The following is a 22,328-nucleotide window of genomic DNA, read 5'->3' on the forward strand; positions in this document are numbered from 1 at the left end:
TATAAGCACTTCTGTGGCTTAATCCCAAAATACACACTAGAGCTTATTTTTAAAGTACATTTTGGGGGGTTTTCTTTGCATAAGGGAGACTTAAAAATCTTGAAAGGATTGATATCCAGGTCCGTGACTGGCTGGTTTCAAAGTCCACCCTAACCATATAGATTCAATGGCAAAATGAATTTGGGTTGTCAGGATGTAATTTTTTTCCCATTTGCTGTTAAACATCAACTGATAGGCAGAGAGCTAGAAGCTGCCCTCCCCATTTAAGATAATGGCAAAAATATCAGGCACTTAGTGTTACCATACCAGGGGTGTGGCGATTCTTTTTCCTTCTCTTCTCTCTCTCCCCCTCTCGTGATAAACTCAATGGGGTTGTCTATTTTTAACCTCCTGTTCTTTCCTTTTGGCAGAGTAATCAGTATGAGCTGAGCTCTTCCCCTGAATGAATCCAAGTAACCCCAGTGACTGCCTTCTGAAATGACCAGCAGACACACATCTGTCCAGAGGCTGTCCAGAGTATAAATTCTGGTTCTAACGTGCCATGTCCAGCCAAGGAAGTCCTGATGTGGAGTTTTCGACGACAACAGTCAGTTCAGTAGCTGTTCAGGCTGGGGACTCCAAAATCGTGATAGCTGTGGTAAAGGTAAGACAACTTTCTTTTTTCTCTGTGGCAGCTGGCTTTTTGCAGGGTGTTAATAATCCTAAAGAACATTCCACATAGTCGGCATATAGAAAATAGCACAGCAAGTGCGTCTTACTTGTAAGTTTCAGCAATTCACTATGGTTTCTCTTTCAGTTAGCCAGAAAACATCTGTAGCAGCTTAATGAAAACAAAAACAAAAAACTCTACCATATACTTTCAATTTTATTTTTAAAGCCAAGCTACTCATGACTGCAAGTTCATGATTACCAGGCTGGAGAGTCAGGTGGACCTGTAAAATGTTAGTGATTTTTGAGAGTGGCTGTGATGGAGGAGAGAAGAGGACGTTCCCAGCAGAAATAGGCTGGTGCTATTTCGAACACGATGGAGGGCAGGGAACACCTAATGGGAGGCTCAGACATGTGCCCTCGGCAGCACTGCTTTTGCCATGGTAAAGGCACTAGTGAATCCTTATCACATTTTGGGAGAATGAAGACCCTGCCAGGGAAGGTGCAAAGGGCAGGCGTCAAATTTGTCCTTATCAGCAGGAAGTTGAAACACTTGAGGCTTAGGGCTATTGCATATTTTATGTCAAGTAATTTGCTGGTTTGCAATGATGGCCACATACCTTTAGGTCGAAGAAGACATCCATGATTTTATTTCCTATGGAATGTCTTGCAAAAACCCCTGAAGCATTGTGCTTGGATTTAGACAAGTCACTACTTCAGGAATTCAGTGTTTAATGAAGGGAACAAGGCAAACAAGCCAGTGCTCACCATCCAGTTACTTTCAGGACCTCATCAACCTGATTTCTCTGGCCTTTGTTAGAAGCCGTGACTGAGGCCTGTTTAATTTAACTTAATTGCTGTGAATTTTACATTAATATGAAAATTTGTAACAGGAAAACAGCAGTTGATACTGAGCAAAACGATTCCCTCTAGATCACTGAACGTAAAGTGCTCCTACTGGTGTGATTCCCAGTGCTCTTGAGAACCAGCCCCGTGTAAACAGCACCTCTGGTGATTCCCTGGCCCTCAAGTCCTTTCAAAGGCAGTGGGTGGACATGGAAAGAAGCCTGAAGCAGAGGTAGCAAAAATTGATGATTTACATGTGATTTTATGATGATTTGAGTAACTACAAATTTCAACCAGTGAGGGAAAAGAGGCAAACTCATTGTTTGAAAGAAGTCAACTTTTCTTTCCTTCAAATAGGAAACATTTCTTAGAGCAGGAAAAGGGATAATGTGTATGGGATAAATTATAGGAGAATCAGAGTTCATTTGACTATACAGGGGGAAAAAAATCCCAAAATTATGCTGGGAATACTTATTTTAACTTGATCGTGTTTCTAAGAATGTTCCCTCTGGCCACCCTTCACTGCTTTAACTAAATGCTGTCCCAAATAAAATAAATCTCAAGCTATTCAGAGTAGAAAGTCCACCTTAAAGAAATAGAAGTGTCGGGGTCTAATCTGTATGGGTTTGTTTCCAAATGGTCTTAGGGCACTCATGATATGGACCAGCTACACATTTTTTTCATTTCTTTTCAGCAATTTGCTTATCCGTGTGCAGTACCTTTAACGGTTCCTCTTGCTTAATCAGTTGCTGCTTCTTAGAAAAGTAATTCCTCAGGAAATGCAACAGTGATTTATATATTGGAGCAGCGAAAGTGTCCTACATGTTGGAAACAAATTGGCCGCATTCATACATCTGTTTCACATGCATCTAAATTTATTGACATTATCATACATATATTATTGATTACTGAACAACAAAAATTGGAAAATGTTATGTTTTTACTTTAACGTAGGATAAAAATCTGTTCCTTCCTCTGCTGCTTATTCTTCCCAGTTGAACCAGCGAGGTCAATGTAAAGACTCTGATCAGCCTAAATACCATTTATAAAACATTTTCCCCTTGGTGAAGCTTGCATCCTATTTGCCCAGGTGCAATTTCACAATTTTTATGGAATTAAGTTTTGTGAGAGATAATGTACAATTGTGTAGCATGTTCTATAACTTTGTAATAGTTACTAATACCTAATCTATTGTATCTGTTCTTCATTTGATCGTAATAGTCACTAATACCTAATCTATTGTATCTGTTCTTCATTTGAGAATTTTTAATTTAAATACAGTATGCCAAGAGAAAAGAATTTACCCTAAGAATGAAGGAAAAGACAGGGCATGGATTTATATCAAACCTGTTAGATTTCAATGTCAGTAAAGCCTATCTCTATGGAAGGAATAAACTATTCACAGTATAACTGAAACTGTAAAAAAGAAAGGAAAGAAGGAAGGAAAAAAAGGAGAGCGGTAAAGGGGAAGAAACAAGAGGAACTAAAAGTGTATTTTGTTTCATTTTTATTTATAGTGTGGCAAGTGGGTGCAACTTCAGTTGGCTGAATCACAGCCCAATCTTCTAGAAATTGGTAGCAATCAAGATGAGACCAAAAAGCTTCTTCATGATCATGAACTTCTTTTGGGCAAGCTCAAGGTAAGATATTAAAATGTGAAGCAGATGCCAAAAATAAATAAATAAATAAATAAAAATCCATTTCTTATACTTCCTCTTGATTCTTCTGACATCACTGTCCTATTGCCATTAAATATAGTGCCATATAGATAATGGAAAAGTGCTATAGTTATTTATGAGCAAATACTAGGATTGGAGAGAGGTGACAAGATTTTTTAAAAACTTTCCCTAATGTTATAGAAAATATGGAGTGATACTATTTTTGTTGTGGAGAAATAACTGATTTTTTTCCTGGCTGTCTCAGTGAAAAAAAAAAAAATTCCATCATTTTTCCATTTCATCCATTATACTGTCAAGTCGCTACAACAGATCCAAAGTTCCTGTTGTTAATCATACCTGCTGGCAAGAATAACATAGAAGCTTATTTTCCTTCTGTTGAACTTTTGAAAAGATCTGATTTTGTATTTAATATTAAGAGTTCTTGAAACCAAATAATAATTTTAGTAAAATCAGAGTTATTACTCCATATTTGTGTGGCTATTTAGTTCAGAATCTAAAAATAACATTAGCTTGAGATTGCCAGGTAAGATACTAATTCAGGGCCAGATACATAATTTGTGGGGCTTAGTACAAAATAAAAAGGTGGGCTTTTTGTTCAAAAAGCAAGAAAAAACTTTTTCTTGACCTGTCACATTGTATTTTATCTGCTATTTACTGTTAGCTCCTTCAGATATGGGATACACACTGGCGGAGGACACACCCTCACAGGCTCTGGGCCCTGGCCATGGCTGAGTGCACAGGGTGTGGGCCTGATCCCAGCCTTTCCCCAGCTGTGCCCTGACCCCCACAGGGCAGATGGCAGAGGTCATTGAACAAGGGAGGGGAGTAGAAAGGATAGCAGAGACTCTCTGGGAGGCAGGACCCCATGTGAGATAAGGCACCAATCCCCCAGCACTTCCTCTGTTTTCCCTTTGGACTTTACTTACAAAACACAAATTTAGAAATCAAATTATTAAAAATTTCAAAATAGCAGCAGACAAAGTCACTTCAAACCCCAAGGGGTGTCCCTTTCTAAAAATGGAGCCCAGGGATGCAGCCAGCCCTGTGAGTAAGAACTCTTTTAGGTAAATGAATGCCTTCACTAAGATCAAAGAGGTTTGATCAGACAGCCAGCAATGACTCGTGTTTTTAGTGCTTTAATAGTACTGGCTTCTTTGAACATCTAGCCTGGATTTTATACTTGCTTCCTAGATTTAGGAGCAGATCTAAACTGCATCTGATATATACAGACAGTGGTTTCCTGATTGGAGAGTAGTAAAATTAATTGGGTACATCAGACTGGAAAGTGGAAGAAAGAATTAGTACTGAAGGACGGAGCCGTTAGAATCCAGAATTTATTCTCCTGTTTAGGCAGTTCTGGGCTCTAGGCTCTGGGCTCTGTGTTGTTTTTCAAAGTAGAAATCCCTGGCCACCAGGAAATTCTTTGTATATAAGAAAAGAACACATTATGATGTGGAAGAACATTGAACCAGGAATCAAAAGATCTATGTTTTAGCTCTGATTATGCCCCTAACTAGTGTAATTCAGCTGAAAATTCAAAGTCTGGCTGTGGCTGCTATACAAATAAACTGAATTCCATGAATTGTGGAAACCCAATGCTTCCTCAAAATTCCTGCTTGTCCCCAGAGGTTTACTTTCTCATGGTCTCTTGTGTCCCCAGTTCCCTCTTATATACCTGCCAACTGTTTATGCTTGAAGTTAACTTGGACTTGAAACCACATCCCTTCCCCTAACACTTCCACTAACACTTCATGCCCAGTGAGCATTTGCAAGTCTACTACTGAAATCTGAGTGGTGGGGAAGCTCACGGAAGTCTGGGTCTTTTAGGCTCCCTCCTTTCTTCCACCCCTATTCCTGTCCAAGACCGCACAACTCAGGGGTAATGCTGTCTTAGGCAAAATAGTTCAGCTCCACAGCAGCTATGCTTAAATTTTCATACTTAAATCAATTAGGAGCTCAGTGAGGTCAGGGGTGGTGGAGAGAGCTTCCCATTTAACGGGATCCATACTCAGCAGGTGCTTGTGGTTCTAGATTCCGAAGTCCTGTTGTCCTTTCATGCTAATCTCCTGGTTATGGACTAGCCTTCCAGACTTCAAGCTTTTTAACTGTAAAATGAAGAGAGATGATAGACCAAAGCTTCATATCTATTGTGGATCTCACCATAGTGTGCCATGGGATCATGGGGTCATTCTCCCTCTCTGTGAGTGAGTGGATCTAAGTACGTGAGGTCTCAGTAAAAAGGCCTTTTGGCTTCATGTAGACTTCTAGTCGTGACCTCTTTATGTCCATTTCCCATACCTTCCTCAACCCCATCTATCACTGTCAACTTAACCACCCAACCCCTAAAGAAATTTTAAGTAGTAGCATCATCTTCCAATGTTATTGATTAAAAAATAGAAGTCAAGGAATCTGAAGTCTGTTCCAGATTTGCTGTTAAAAAAACTTCTTAAAAAAAATAAAAGGGTGGGGCACTTGGGTAGCTCAGTCAGTTAAGTGGCTGCCTTTGGCTCAGGTCATGATCCCAGAAGATGTTGGGAAGCAACCCCAAAGTCAGATTCCCTGCTCAGCGAGGAGCCTGCTTTTCCCTCTCCTGCGGCTGTCCCCCTGCTTGTGCTCCTTCACTCTGTCAAATAAATAAATAAATGAATAAATCAATCAATAAATAAAGTCTAAAACAATTTTAAAAATAATATAATAAAAAGGTAAATTCCATATTGCTGATGTATAGAATTTACCATGAATTTAACCAATTTATTAGCTATTATGCTGTCAGTGTAGGCACAAACCTGTAGTACAAAATTGTTGCATCCAAGTTAGTTTTAATATGAGCTTCTTGAATGATAAGAACATTAGTAGTTCAATAAGCCAATAATATTTAATTTTTAATATTCATTCCAGTCCTTTTCCTGTGCACAGGGCCCTGCAACTTGTTCTAATTATAAAGAAGAATGCTGTGTAAGTGGTGTTGTGAGGTTGTAGGGTTCAGCGCTGGGTCTACTTTAATTTGGGCATAGCAGTTAGCCTCTCTGGTCTCAGGTTTTTCATATGAAAAATTATGATAAAAATAGTTACCCTCAAACACCTAAAAAAAGAAAATTTGCGATGATACATGTATATACCTGCTGCTTTTAAAAGAAAAAGTGGCATAAATATTCTGCTAGTAATTAATGTATCAGAGGAATTTGGATATCTCAAACACTAGTAACTTAGACTAAAAGGGAAATTTCTGGAAAAACAGAACTTTTATCAGTTTTTTTTAATGTTGGTAATGTCTATACCCCGAAGATGCTATTTTCCTTTCGGCAGTATAACATTTAATTCCAGTGGAATGTCCAGAAAAAAAAAATTTCCCTGTTTTTCAGTGGTGAAAACATAATCATGTGCAAAAAACATTAACTCCCAAAAGTCATCTAGATTCTTAAACCATACTCAAATTATTTCTAACAAGAAAGAAGAAATATGGGAACAGGGAGAGAGATTTAAATCAGGTAAAGATTTGCCTATGGCTGGTCTCAACATTACATTTCTAAGTGGTTCTAGGAGGAAAGAGGAATTGGAATTATGTTAAGGATGATGCTGAGAATATTCTCCTCAGCATCTGGCTAAAAATAACTACCTCGCAACTGTCCAAAGGAATTATACAAACCAAACAAACTTCCAGCCACTGGCTCCTGTATTTGTACATATACCGTAATTGCATTCAGTGAAGAATGACCCTTTTGAGTATAGAATACTAAATTTCACCTCTGATTTGACTTATAAATCTATTGGTTCCCTGATTCTGACTAAATTTCTAACCCAGGGAATAATTATTTTTGTCCTATTTCCATTTACTTAGTTAGAAATGAATGTATGAGGAATAGTCAAAATACATTAGTAGTAAAGCTAAAAGTCTTATTAAAACTTGCTATACATAAGGAATAGTGTGATTTTTCTACTATAAACTTGAGTATTTACTAAGAATATAGTACTTAAAATTTTTTTTAAAAGATTTTATTTATTTATTTGACAGAGAGAAATCACAAGTAGACGGAGAGGCAGGCAGAGAGAGAGAGAGGGAAGCAGGCTCTCTGCTCAGCAGAGACTCGATCCCAGGACCCTGAGATCATGACCTGAGCCAAAGGCAGCAGCTTAACCCACTGAGCCACCCAGGCGCCCTTAAAATTTTTTTATTGTGGTAAAATATATATAGCATGAAATTTGCACTTTCAACTATTTTTAAGTATACATTTCTATGGCATTAATTACACTCACAGTGTTGTGCAACCATCACCACTATTTCCCAAACCTTTTCTTCACCTCAAATATAAACTCCTCACCTATTAAGTAATGACTCCTATTCCTGCCTTCTCAAATCTACTTTCTCAAATCTACTTTCTGCCTCTACGTCCATTTTAGGTGCTTCTTATAAATGGACTCACTCATATATATGTTCTTTCTGGTAGGCTTTATTTCACTTAGCATGTAATGTTTTCAAGATTCATCCATGTTGTAGCATGCATCAGAACTTTATTCCTTTTTATGAGTAATACTTTATTGTATGGATATACCACATTTTATTTATCCATTCATACTTTGATGGACACTTGGGTTGTTTCCACTTTTCAATTGTTAAAGATAATTCTAAAATGAACGTTGGCATAAAGTATTGGAATACCTATTTTCAGTTATTTGGGGTACATTTTACTTTTTGAAGAAACACCAAAAAATTTTCACATCAGCTGTACATATTACTAGATTTAGGAGCAGATTCCTACCAGCAACATACATGTGTTCCAATTTCTCTACATCCTTGTCCAAACTTGCTATTTTCTGTGTTTTTCATTATAGTTATTCTACTGTGTGTGAAGTGGTATCTCGTGGTGGTTTCGTTTTATATTTCCCTAATGACTAATGATATTAACCCCTTTTTCATGTGTTTAGACAATTGTGTATCTTCTTTGGAGAAATGTCTATTCAAATATTTTCCCCACTTTTTAATCAGGTTGTTTGTTTTTTGTTGTTGAATTTAGGAGTTCTTTATATATTCTGGATATTAATCCCTTATCAGGTATATGATTTGCCAACATTTTCTCCCATTCTCTGAGTTGTCTTTTTACTTTCCTAATAAAGTCCTTTAAGAATGAAGAATAAAGGGACGCCTGGGTGGCTCAGTTGGTTTAGCAGCTGCTTTCAGCTCACGTCATGATCCCAGCGCTTGGGATCAAGTCCCACATTGGGCTCCTTGCTCGGCGAGGAGCCTGCTTCTTCCTCTGCCTCTGCTGCAACTCAGCCTGCCTGTGGTCGCTCGCGCGCTCTCTCTCTCTGGCAAATAAATAAATAAAATCTTAAAAAAAAAATGAAGAATAAAGTAAATCTGTATGACTTAATTGTATATATTTATACACTAGAGAAAATTTTAACATGTATGTTGAGAATATGATGGAACCCGTTAGGACAGTATTGGAAGAGAACTAACCTATAGTATATTATCTGCATCATAGCAGTATTTTACCCTGAATGTTTACTTCATATAGGATATCCATTTCCACTCTTTGCCTATTTTCCTATAGACTCACAAGTCAGAAAATTCTACCCTCTCAGAAATGCTACTCTTAGATGTTTTCACCCATCTCTCCTCTTTCCCTACAGGAATGAGGGGGTTGGGACCTTGTGTACCTGATTGGTGAGACTAGGGAAAGAAGTGGCAGCCATGGGGATGCCAACCTCATGGTCTCTACCTGCAGACACTGTCTACTCATGGGCCACATGTTCTTTACCGCTGACCTGGCTGGAAATCCTTGCCTGGCAGAGGCAGGCTGCAATCTTACCTTTTAGGGCAGCTGAATGTATGTCTGTGTCTCAGACTCAACTCTCTTCACAGGCAGGTCCCAATGACTAGATTTTAAGAAGAAAAAATAGAAAGTCAAGTCAGCCCATTCTTTAGTCTAGTTTTATGGTAATGAGAGGCGCTATTTTGACCCATATCTGAACTTGATGTCAATTTTTCAGTTGATTTGAAATCTTGAGGGGAGAGAGGTAAGATTAATTTGTACCTTCCAAATTCCAATATTAAAATTTTTTTATAAATTTAATTCTAGTGTAGTTAATATACAGTGTTATATTAGTTTCTGGTATAAATAGAGTGATTCAGCAATTCCATATATTATACAGTGCCCATCAAGATAAGTGTATTCCCAATCCCCATCACCTATTTCACCCATACCCCCACCAACCTTTGCTGTGGTAACCATCTTTTTATTCTCTATAGTTGAGAGTCTGGTTTTGGTTTGTCTTCCCCTCTGCCTTTGTTCAATTGTTTTGTTTCTTAAATTCCACATATGAGTGAAATCATATTGTCTTTCTCTGATTGGCTTATTTTGCTTAGTATTGTGCTCTCTGGCTCCAACAATGTTGTTGCAAACGGCAAGATTTCATCCCTTTATTTATTTTTTTAAAAGATTTTGTTATTTATTTATTTATTTGACACAGAGAGAGAGCGAGAGAGAGAGAGAGATCACAAGTAGACAGAGCAGCAGGCAGAGAGAGAGAGAGAGGGGAAAGCAGGCTCCCCACTGAGCAGAGAGCCAGATGTGGGGCTCAATCCCAGGACCCTGAGATAATGACCTGAGCCAAAGGCAGAGGCTTAACCCACTGAGCCCCCCAGGTGCCCTGTGGATTTCATTCCTTTAATGGTTGAATAATATTTCATTGTCTATGTATACCATATCGTCTTTATTCATTCATCAGTTGATGGACATGTGGGCTCTTTCCATAATTTGGCTATTTTTTTAACTTACTAATTTTTTAAAGTGGGCTCCACACCCAGTGTGGAGTTCAGTGTGGGACTTGAACTCTTGACCCCAAGATCAAGACCTGAGCTGAGGTAAAAAATCACCAGGCACTCCCATAATTTGGCTGTTGTAAATAATGTTGCAATAAGCAGAGGGGTGCATATATCCCTTTGAATTAGTGTTTTTGTATTTTTTGGGTAAATACTCAGTTGTATGATTACTGAATCACAGGGTAGTTCTATTTTCAACTTTTTGAGAAACTCTGTATTTCCATCCAGAGTGGCTGCACCACTGTGCATTCCCATCAACAGTAGTACACAAGAATTCCTTTTTTCTGTGGCTCAAAGGGATCTGTGTCTTAGTGTTCTACACATATAAAGGACCTGCCATATTTTTCACTGATTATTTTGAAGAAAATCACTGAAATAAGATAGGCTATTCCTAGGGGAATAGGAGCTAGTAGGCAGTTTAATTTTTCTTTTATACGTTTAAAAATGGAGAACTTCTACCATTAAAAAACAACAAAAAAAGTATTCTTACAATTATGAAACAGTGAAACTTCTAGTGATTTTCCTTTCCTCACTTGGCACTTCCCTAGTCTATAGGATATTTCTTTTCTGAGATATTCAACTCCAGTGAGTACTATGGAGGTATAGAGTGAAATAAAATTCAAATTCTTTAGATTGAAGAGTGCCATGGAGAATCTGATAGAATATTATTTGTATAAGAGAAGTTGGTTAAAGAGGGAGTCCATGACAATAGGCTTCTCAGACATGAAGTTAAGGCACATTAGTATTGCAAATATCACAAATAATTTGTCAGTAGTTCAGATTAAGCACCAGTTCAGTGTGATTATACTTAATGAAGTGCTGATGGGAGTTGGTCTGATAGAGGGGAAGAAATTCTGTAAGTGGAACATTTTGTAGGTACAGAGACTGCAGAGTAAAAAATTGGGAGAGGACATTATCTTATCCCTTGTCTTGGCTCAGTAGTTAGGTTGGACTTGACTCCTTGGCAGAAGCTGATAGGCCTGTAGGGAGCACAAGTCACTCACCATATTGCTTTGGGCTGGGACACCAAGTGACAAATAGTTGGCAAGAAAGAGAGAGGCATCTTTCGTATTTCTGTAGGGAATAGTGCATGGCTTGGTTATATCAAATACTGAAACTTTTTTGACAAAATTAGGACACAGTACATGGGAAGATTATGATAGATTAAAGTGGACCATAAATTCTTAGGCACTCCTCCCACTGAGATGTGGGGTCTGTGTCCGTTCTTTTAAAACTGGATAGACTCTCAGATTGCTTTGCCCCAAATATTACAGCATAAATAATGCTGTACCAGTTTCCAGACCCAGTGTCAAAAGACTGGCTGCTTTTACTTTCTGTAATTCCAATAGTCACTCTTGGAACCCAGACAACTGGTGAGGAAGTCAAGTAGCACTGTGGAGAGGCCCATGTGGAGAAGAACCGAGGCTCCCAGCATCAGCCCTGGCTGAGATCTTGGGTAACAGCCAACCAACCTGCGAGTTATGTGAGTGAGCCACCTGAGCCATCTTGGAAGTAGATTCTCCAGGCTTGGTTAAGCTTCCCAGCTGAACTGTGTGGAGCAAAGAAAAATCTTCCCCACTGAGCCCTGCTCAAGTTGGCAATTGTGAGCAAAGTAAATAAGTATTTTAGACCACTAAATTTGCAGCAGTTTGTCACCAGCAATAAATAACGAGAAGAGAGGGTGACAGCAAGAGTGGCATCCTCTGGAGATTTTGAAGTCAGCACTCATGAACAAAAGGTATAGAAAGAAGAAAATAAGAGTTTTCATGGAGAGACACTTGAGAAGTGGGACTAAGATTTTCTAAAATGAAAGATGATATGATTGTACTAATGATTAGTGAAAAGAAAATTCTGAAGTTTGTGAATGATTTACTTTTAGAAAATTGAAAGCAGATTCAAAAATATATCTATTATATAGTATATCTATTATAATATATCTATTATAATGTTCAAAAATATATCTGTTTGACTTTCATTTTGGTATAGTTTTTTGAACAGGAGGAAAAGGTTTGTAGTTATAATTCTGCATACAGGGATATGCACAAAATATTATGGGTATAGTGTGGAAAGAATGACTAACTGCCAGGGAATTCAGGGGAAACTTGACAGAGAAAGTGATATTTGGCTGTCCTGGAGATGAATATGAGTTTTCCAGATACCATAGAACAAATTTAAAGGATAAACAATAGACTGGAAGAAATACATTTGCAGTTTATATGAAAGTTAAAGAATTACAATCCTTCATTTTGATAACAAAGTCAAAAAGACAAAAAACCCACTAAAATCAATAAAAAATACACAATTCACAGAAGAGGGGCAAATCACCAATAGACATAGAAAAGGGATGCTCAACATCAGTAATAGCCTGAGAAGCAAAACTAAATAATTAAAAAAAAAATGATTTGCTTAATGTACTATTAAAAACTCAAGATAGTCATAATATCCAATGACAGAATATAAGGAAAAGAACATTCTACCATACTGTTGGTGAGAATTTGGACTGACACAATCATTTTGGAAACTAGCAAGCATTAAAATGTAAACTGCCTACATTCTGTGACTCAGCAACCTCACTTCCTGGAATCTGTCCTTGGAAATGAGAACACTAGTAAGGATATAGATATGAAAATGCCTTTGCTATGATATTGAGCACCTTTCCACATGTTTTTAATGGAATAATTTAATAAATTTAATAAATAATTTAATTGCAATAATTTAATTTAATAGTTTAATGGAATAATTTAATAATGATGTCAAACAATAGGGGAATACATTTATAAATTAACCATTTATGCCTCTTTCATACTGTGGAAGATTATATTGAGTCCCAGGCTTCTTGTTGTGACATAGGTAAACTCGTAGATGTTTAACCCAATGTTGGTTGGGCTTTCTGTTATTTATCGCCAAACACATTCTTATTTGAATCTGGGTTAAAAGTCAGGATTATAACTAGTATTTTTTTTTTAGGTCATAGGCCTATAGTCTCTAGGCTATTGCTTAGAAAATGGTGCTTCTTTAAAATATAAATCTACAAACAAAAATTTTCATTGAAGTAGAACCCATAGTCCTTATTGGTTATCACAAGAAGGGTCTTGGTCTGACAGGACAAAACTTGGTTATAAGAAATACAAATGAGGGAGAGCAGAGATAAAAATGGTAGCACAGGACCCACTCACTCCTACTCTCAATCTTCAGTACTGCTGAGTTAGCTTAAATGGTAGGATAGAAATACCCTTTTTGCATTCTATCCAGATGGCAACAGATCCTTCTGCTCTACAAAAGACCCAACTGTATATTGTACTTAGCCAAGGATGTATCTTTTCTAAATATAGATTTTGTCTTAGATATAGCATAACGTATAAATGTGCAAAACTCAAGAGTTTTTCAAATGGCATGACTATAGCATTCTCTTGACAATTTCATAAAGCTATTGGTCTTCAGGAGAATAAGGCAAACTTCTGATTCTTTGGTTAACCCCGTCTTCCAAATTACCTGTTTCCTCTTTCTCTCTCCCATCACATATTCGAGGTTCAGGGATTTAAGTGAGATTAGAATTTTTATCTTAAAAAAGTTGTCTGAAAATGGAATACTGGTTCCAGTTCCAGGCAAGATGGAGTAAACACACTTCACCCTATCTCCATTAAAGGCAACTATAAACATTCTACCGAATGTGTGTATGCAGAGCATGGTGAAAAGTAAGAGCTAGCAGGTAGATCAGGGGAAGAGATCAGAATCCCCAAACCACCAAACAGCGGTGTTGTTGTTTTCTTCCTCCAGCGTGGCGCAGCTTAGATTTAAAGGCAAGTTGATACCCTGAAGTATGCCCAGAGGTAGGCAGAAAAAGCTCTAGAAGAGTCTTCTGTTTCACATCTGAACAGTAGAAAGCGGGCTTCCTTGGGTCATACAGAAAGGGAGGAAATACTCTGCTTCTGTTTTTGTTTTTTGCTCTTTTTTTTTCCTTAGCCCAAGCAGTCCCCCAGAAGCAGCTGTGATGGAGAAGGTGGAGGCCACCAGGGGGGTGCCTACACCTCTGAGAAGGGGAGAGACCTCTCTGACCTGAGGAATTACGGTCTCAGAGCTTGAAGTGACTTTGCATTGCTTTTTTCCTCCCTCTGTCATCCCCACTGTTTGGTCCTGCAGACACAGTGATGGGAACTGCATGGCGGAGTAATTAAACCAAAGCTCCAGGTTTGGGGCCAGAGGAGCAGTAAGGGGGCTTCCATGGTACAAATTTCAGGCCCTGAGTCAAGGTAATGAAATTAGAAGAGGCAATCTCACCTTTCAACTCCGTTACTCATTTTTATATAGATGGCTTTCTGGTTTTCTTTTTAAAAAGCTCAATTACTCAGGCAGTAGACAGGGAACTCTGAAGAATCACAAGCTCTCAGACTCAGTTTCATAGTACACTTTTTTAAACTTTAATTTTCAACTCAAAACATATCCCAAATTTTTACATAATTGAATTTAGAAAAACCCAAACTACCCAAGGCTTTTGCTCACTGCTTTCTGAGAGCTCAAGATTCTTTGGTTCAGTGATTCCATAGGCTGTTAAACTTTTATTAATGTAGTGGGAAAAAAGCCTACTTGGCTAGTGTGTTACACTTATTAAGGAGCAACAATTACAAATCTATAATGCAAACCGCACATGGAAGCCAACATATGTAATTTAAAATATTCTAACTGCCAGATTTGAATTTTAGAACATAAAATACTTGTAGTAGAAAAGGATAAATGTTTCAAATCAACAATCTAAGTTTCCACCTTATGAAATTAGAAAAATAAGAGCAAATTAAAACCAAAGCAAGCAAAATGAAGGAAAGAATAAAGAGCAGAAATCAATGAAATTGTAAACAGGAAAACAATAGGGAAATGAATTGCTCTTTGAAAAGGTCAATGAAATCAATAAGCCTCTAGCCTAACTGAGAAAGAAAAAAGAGAGAAAGCAAAATGGCCAGTGTTAAGCGGGAGGCATGAGGTGTCACTGTAAATGCTACAGACACTAAAAGTATAAAATGAGAATACTATGAACAACTCTATGCTCATAAATTCAACTAAAACTGAGATGAAATGAACCAATTACTTAAAGACAATAAATTGCCAAAACTCACTCAATAAACAAGGTAAAAAGAAACAAATGAAATTAGTATGTTTAATTCATCCCCATATATCTAAAATATTATCAAATAACATGTAATCATTATAAAATTATTAATGAGATATTTTAATTTTTTGGTATGAAGTCTTTGAAATTCAGTATGTACTTCATACACATCACAATTTGAAGTGGCCACATTCCAAATAGCTAGTGGGTATCATATTATACAAGGTAGATTTAGAGAATAAAGAGGAAGAAACCTTCTAGGAATCAGAATTTTTTTTTTTTTAAGCTCAGGAGAAGTCTGCTTATAACCAAGCCAATATATGTAGGGCCTGAAAGGGAAAATTAGGAGATGAGATTTCTTTCAGGGACAAGAAATGAAAGAAAACCAGCCTAATTTATTTCCAGTAGGAAATTTTTGAAAGCCATTAATAAAGCAATTATTAGACACTGTCATAGGAGGAAGTAGAAATATTTTTCCTGGTGTAACATTTAAAAAAATATATGTATTTGTGCAATGTGTTTGGTAACTTGCAATTGATTTTCCTTGAGAAAGTAATTTTTTTCAAACAAATGAATTACATAGGATTTTGAGACAATGAAAAGAAAATCTTTTATTAATCCATTTTGTGAAAGGCTGACAGGAGAAGGCAGTAATTAAACTGTGACTTGTTTGGTCGTGAGTTCTGGAAGCATTACTGCATATTTCATTAATAATTTTATGTGTAACTAATTTGCTGTTCATTATTTTTCCATTGCTCAAATATTGTTCAGTGGATTTCTTATGGTTATGTTGTCTAATGGTGATAATGTGGGAAACCAAATGCAATCCAGATTCTAAAATTAGCCAAAAGGATTCTGTTACTATGCCTTGGTTAATTTTGCTTAATGTTGGTTAACAAATCATTAAAGAGGATATCTGTGTGGCTCAGTAGGTTAACCGGCTGTCTTTGGCTTGGGTCATGATCTCAGGGTCCTGGGATCGAGTCCCGCATGGGGCTCCCTGCTCAGTGGGGAGCCTGCTTCTTCCACTGTCTGTTGCTCCCCCTGCTTGTGCTCGCTGGCTCTTTCTTTCTCTCTGACAAATAAATAAATAAAATCTTAAAAATTAACACAATAAATCATTAAAAATTGTATATTTTGTATTTGAGTGATAAATATGTAACACAAAGCAGGAATGTGCTTCCATTAGCATATTTGTAAAACTTGGACTAACTTAAAATTTTTTCTTTATACTGCTTAATTCATTTATAAATGTTTCACTTGTGACTAGCTTTCCTTTATGTTTGTTGATGATGGCCTCAATTCTGAATAATAAATAAAAGAGGGGATACAAATATTACTGAAAAATTTAATCTCTAACAACTTTTTTCTCTTTTTCATTATTTTATTTTTTTCCTGTCCCAGAAGTCTATAACCTAACTTCATACACTCACAAGAGCTGAACTCTGTGCTGAGGCTTGCACTTTCCTTACGGGGCTACGCTCTTTCTTTCTTACCCATCATAGTTTTGTACTAAGATGTACTTCTTGCACCCTTATCATGTCTGACCTCTTTACCTCTTTCTTTGTCGCTCATCTTTCACTTTTTATCTTTCACCTTTTAAACCTATTCACCCCGCTTCTCCCACTGCACACCCTGCTTCTGACAACCACCAATCCATGAGTTTTCTTTGTTTTTAGATTCCACATCTAAGTGAGATTATATGACTTTTGTCTTTCTCTGATTGATTTTACTTATAATGTCCTCAAGTTCCATCCATATTGTTGCAAATGGTAAGATTCCTTTTCTGTGTGTGTGGTTGAATAATACTCCATGTATATATATACCACACTTTCTTTATTTATTGATGGACACTTAAGTTGCCACATCTTGGCTATTATAAATAGTGCTACAATGAACCTAGAGGTACATATATGTTTTTGGGTTCCTGTTTGCATTTTGTTCAGATAAATACCCGGAAGTGAAATTGCTGGATAATTCGGTAGTTCTAGTTTATTTTATTTTATTTATTTTTTAGGATTTCATTTATTTATTTATTAGAGGAAGAGAGAGCAGAGGGAGGGACGGTGGGAGAAGGGCGGGGAGGGGGGAGGAAAAGGGACAAGCAGACCCCATGCTGAGTAGCCTGGCTTGGGGTTCAATCTCACCATCCTGAGGTCATGGCCCTGGGATCATGACCTGAGCTGAAACTAAGAGTCAGATGCTTATCTGACTGAACTACCCAGGTGCCCCGGTAGTTCTATTTTATATTTTTGAGGAACTTCCTCACTGTTTTCCATAGTGGCTATACCAGTTTATATGCTAACCAAGCGTGCACAAGGGTTCCCTTTTTTCCACATCTGTGTCAACTCTTCTTATTTCTTATCTTTAATAATAGCCTTCTAACAGGTGTGGGGTGGTATCTCATATCTCATTGGTTTTGGTTTGCATTTTCCTGGTCATTAATGATATTGAGCATCTTTTCATGAACCTATTTCATGACTGATTTGTGGAAGTTGAACCTGCCTTGTGTCCCTGGAATAGATTCTACTTGATCATGGTGTATGATCCATTTAATGTATCATTGAATTCAGTTTGCTAACATTTTGTTGAGACTTTTTTGCATCTGTGTTCATCAGAGATATCCCTGATCTTTTTCTTTCTTTTTTTTTTTTTTTAAAGATTTTATTTATTTATGGAGGAGGGGAGAAGTAGGCAGAGCAGCAGGGTGAGGGAGAGGGAGAGAGAGAAGCAGGCTTCCCACTGAGCAGGGAGCCTGATGCAAGGCTCTATCCCAGGACCTGGGATCATGACCTGAGCTGAAGTCAGATACTTAACCAACTAAGCTACCCAGGCACCCCTTTCCCTAATCTTTAATAACCAAGTGATCTACCAGTTTTTATTGTCAGTTAATGTTTTGTGCTTGAAAAAGAAAGAATCATGGTCTGTGTATTGTTACTTATATAAATGAGGTTAAGAGTGAGGTCTTTGGTGAAGCCTGCATTCCAGAACTAAGACACCCACCTGGAAAAGTGTTAAATAATTAGTCAAGATTAAGAAGACAAAGAATTATACATTCTGGATTTTTTTTCTTCCAGGAACAAAAATCCCTTGTATCTTGCCTGGGACTTAAAACTGGCTTGCAGAAAAGATTAAGTAAACAGAGGAATACAAATGACATTTTCAATCCTGAAATTTTCATCCTGACCAATTTCTTGAGAGATTTCTTTTAATTGATAAGGTTATACTTCTACAAAAACCAAGCTAAACTTGCAAATGGAATTTTCTCATAGTTACTAGAACTTTTATCATTAACTTAGTAACCCTATATTTGGCTATAGGACCTTCTCTGTGTATACACTTCAGAATTAGGTGCACAAAGAGTTGTGGCGTGAAATGTTACAAACTGAAGAGAAATTCCTACCTCTTGGAAAGACTGCAGATGTAATAATGGTTACTATTTAATGACTATATTCTATGTGCCAGCCATCATAATAGATACATTAGGTATTTAATGCTCACATCAACTTTGTGAGGTAGGAAATATTCACATTTAACAGACGATAAAATAAATTCAGCAGTGGCTTTTGCCCAAGTTCCACAATGGTCTATGCCATTATATGTCATTGCCACTCCAATTTATTTTAAGAGGTAGGATTAGTATTCAAAATAAAGACATTGCCAAATAATAAACGGAAATCTTTATGCAGGATGCTGACAGATAACACATGCAAGAGTTCCATCAGTCAAATAGAAGAGAATATTTATTTGGATCTCAAAGGAAGTGAGGAGTAAGAATTGGGAGTCAGAATGACATTCAACTCAGAGAAAGGTATTAACAAAGCTGTTGAGACAAAGTAGAAGAAAGATATGCATAGTATGTGAAGAACTCTGTCAGAAAATGTCAAATGATGAGGCTAAACTGGTATGGTGAATAAAGATTTGGCTGGAAATCAGTACATGTTGGGCTATACAGTTAGAATTGATTGTGGCCAGGTAAGGATTCTTAAAGCAGGGGAGAGATTCAATAAAAATTCAGTTTGAGAAAGATTATCTTTATAACATTAAGCAGGTGAATGTAGGTAGAAAATCATTGGAGTTAAAAGATATACATGGAGGTGTTTAATAGACAATGGAACTTAGAATAGAGTTCTGAGTATAAGAGTAAAGAGAATTAAACTTGAATATTGTTTGTAATAGCAGCATCTATTATGTAGAGTAGAACTACACTTTGATGAATTCATAAATTATAAAATATTATAGAATTAGATAATTTATTTTACATAAAAAGTAAGGGAAAAGTCAGTGATAATTCCAAACCTTAAAGCTTGTAGGATAAGAAAAATAGATGTCCCATAGATATTATTTCATAATTGCCAAAGGGGTGCCATTTTGAATTGGAACGTTCTTTATATTTGACACGTTGGAAGTTAGCGGTATCATTTGTTAGAGTAGTTTCAGGAAATAGTCATGCTGGATACCAAGTTGTAGTTGTTTAATGAACAAATGTGAAGAGAAGAATCAGAAATAGCAAGAATAGGCCATCTCTAATAAATTTCTAATAAATTTGAAACAAAGAAGGCGATGCTGACTGGGAAGTTTTAGTTAGGATGAGAGAGCCAGGGTTAGGAGAAATGGGCAAATTTCACTTAAGTAATGGGGTGTGAGAATTAGTGAAGAGTTTGTTTATTATGAATCTAAATTTCCACAAGATCTCATTGTAAAATTTGGAAGGTTAGGGGCACAATAAGAGGAAAAATGATAGATGAATAGAGGGCAGATGAACAGAAGGTCTTACACAAGTGACCAAAGACAAGTGGAGTATGAGGCAGTTTTGTTATTCCAAATGGGCATGGTGGATTTGACCTTAGGGTATCCTGGATGGAGAAGAGTAGGACAGCCACTTCTTATTTCAATGGTTGTCAGCCTGATGACTGTTTCCAGTCCCAGAACTCCAGGCAGTTCGGAGAGCCATTGGGAGAGAATGATGAAAATGAACTCTCCATATGGAGCAGTAAGAGGAAGGAAGTCTGCATCAGCTGGTTCTAAATCTTGTGAGGATCACCTAGGAGCTTAAAAAGAAAACCACAGGACTCCTATATCTAGGTCCCAAAACTGAAGACCCAAAGGAAGGCTGGAACACCTGTATATTTTTGAGGTTGTTTGCAGTAATTCTGATGGACAATTAGGAATAAGAGACTCTGGCTCAAATCAAAAGAAACAACTACCATTAAACAACCACATTAAAGTGCCCGAACAGAGGTGCTGTCAATGGAATTGGGAAAGGGGGGCCATGGGAAGTTAGAGGCAATCATATTCAGGGTCATATAACAAAAGTTTGGGGGAAGGGAAGTTTCTAGACAGAAGTATTGGATAGTGCTTAGAAGCAGCAGCTTGTTTGAGGAATTTACCATTAGACTTGACTGTAAGGAGATTATTACTACTCTCTGAAAGCGTTCAGGAATACTCCCCATTTATGCTATTGACCACCTCCTCCTCTGAATCCGTGCTGTGATTTGTAGCCTCTCTCTCTCTACTTTGGATCTATTTAATAGAAAACATTTATAGGTTTTATTTTTGTCATCTTCATTAGGCTTTGATCATATTTCTGTCCTGAGGGCCTAGTACTGTGCTTGGATTATATATTCAATAAATATTTATAGAATGAGTGAATAAATTCGGCAAGGAAGGAATGAGTACATATATCCATTACATGTCTTCAGGAACCGGTCATCACTTTGTACTAACAAAAGAAATAGCATGAAAGGACTGTGGGTAAAAAAATGGAATAGTGATTATTTAAATGGTATTCACATACCCTGCTCTTCTTGCTCACAATGGTTCTGAAGGTTTTAAGGAGACTCAATTATTAATGTGCAGAAGACTTGGGCTCCTTAGAGAACATAGTGGAACTGATAAAATATTAATTCTGTTAGTTTTTCTGATTTGTGTCATTATTCTTCTTTTAACGGAGCTGGAGGATGAGTTTCTGAGTAAATTATTGATATCCTCCTCTTAGAATGAGAGGCCGCCCCGAGAAGTGTTCCCTCTAAGCTCTGGTTTCATCTTAGGCTGACCTCTCTCCGTGTGTTTCCACTGTGCTTTTCAGCCCCTCTGTACTTACAGAAGTACAGTCTTATATCCGATTGTGGTACTTGTTCAGGCACAGCCTATATAATGAATATGTTTAAAGTGTAGTTCATGAGTAGTTTACACCAGAGTCGTCTTGGATACCTGTTAAAAGGAGCTCTATAGCCCTCTATGAAATAAGACTCTCTCTGAATAGGGCAACTTGCTACCTGCAGCTTTTCTGGGCTCTTCCTATCATTTAGTGTCACTTTTAACATAGGTTTGCTTAATATATATCTATTTTTTCCATATGTATGCAGTTCTCATTAGAGGATAAGCTTCCCTCTGGACAGAGATGGTGTTGGCATGTACTAAGTTATTATATGGATAATTTTGTCTAAATTCATTGAGTTTTGGAGCCTTGGTGTGCCTGGGCAGCTCAGACGTGAGGCCTCCAATTCTTGGTTTCACCTCAGGTTATGATCTGAGGGTCGTAGATCAAGCCCCACATCAGGCTCTGCATTGGGTGTGGAGCCTGCTTGAGATCCTCTTTCTCCCTCTCCCTGTATCCTGCACCGTCTCTCTCTCATCCTCTCAAAAGAGAGAGAGAGAGAGAGAGAGAAAGAGGAGTTTTGGAACCTATATTTAAGCACAATACAGTGGACTTTTATTGAGTGCATACTATGTGTCAACCACTTTTAAAATTCAGTATTTAATAAATTAAATGCTTTAGGTATATTAATTGGTTTAATCCTTTACATAACCATATGGTATAAGTTTTATGAGAGGCAGTGTACCTTAGCTGTTGACTATGTAAGCTCAACCTGCCTGAATATGAATCCCAATGTTTCTGGTTGATTTTGCAGCTCTGGGAAAGTTATTTATTCTCTCTCTGTCTTAATATCTTCATCTATAAAATGGGGATAATAATAGTGCCTACCTCAGGGATTAAAACAGTGAAAGAATTTAAAACAGGGCTTCACACATAGTGTTGAATGATTGTTAACTATTATTATTTTTACAGATGAGGAAACCAATGCACACACAAGTCATTTGCTACAAAGCTAAGAAGCAGCGGAGCTGTTCCAATCACACAGCGTACCTCTGTGCCATACCTATACTAGGCATGCTGTGGACTGTCGCCCATTAGCGAATGCCATAAAATCCCACTCACTCAGGAGGG

General features: G+C 37.3%; 1 protein-coding gene across 7 annotated transcripts in view; it reads left to right on the forward strand.

Moving 5' to 3' along the window:
• The window catches only part of CCDC141 (coiled-coil domain containing 141), a 234,603-nt gene that overhangs the window by 6,939 nt on the left and 205,336 nt on the right, over positions 1-22,328 (forward strand). For 3 of the 7 annotated variants that reach the window (XM_059166910.1, XM_059166909.1, XM_059166912.1), the window contains exons 1-2: positions 238-643; positions 3,012-3,134. In XM_059166910.1, the coding sequence (XP_059022893.1) occupies positions 542-643; positions 3,012-3,134 (225 nt within the window). In that variant the 5' untranslated portion in view covers positions 238-541. Of the gene's footprint in view, positions 1-237; positions 644-3,011; positions 3,135-22,328 lie in introns of those variants that run through there. The other 4 variants (XM_059166907.1, XM_059166908.1, XM_059166906.1 and 1 more) reach the window with 2 other exon arrangements.

This window comes from Mustela lutreola, chromosome 3 (assembly GCF_030435805.1).
Source record: "Mustela lutreola isolate mMusLut2 chromosome 3, mMusLut2.pri, whole genome shotgun sequence".
Lineage (NCBI taxonomy): Eukaryota > Metazoa > Chordata > Mammalia > Carnivora > Mustelidae > Mustela > Mustela lutreola.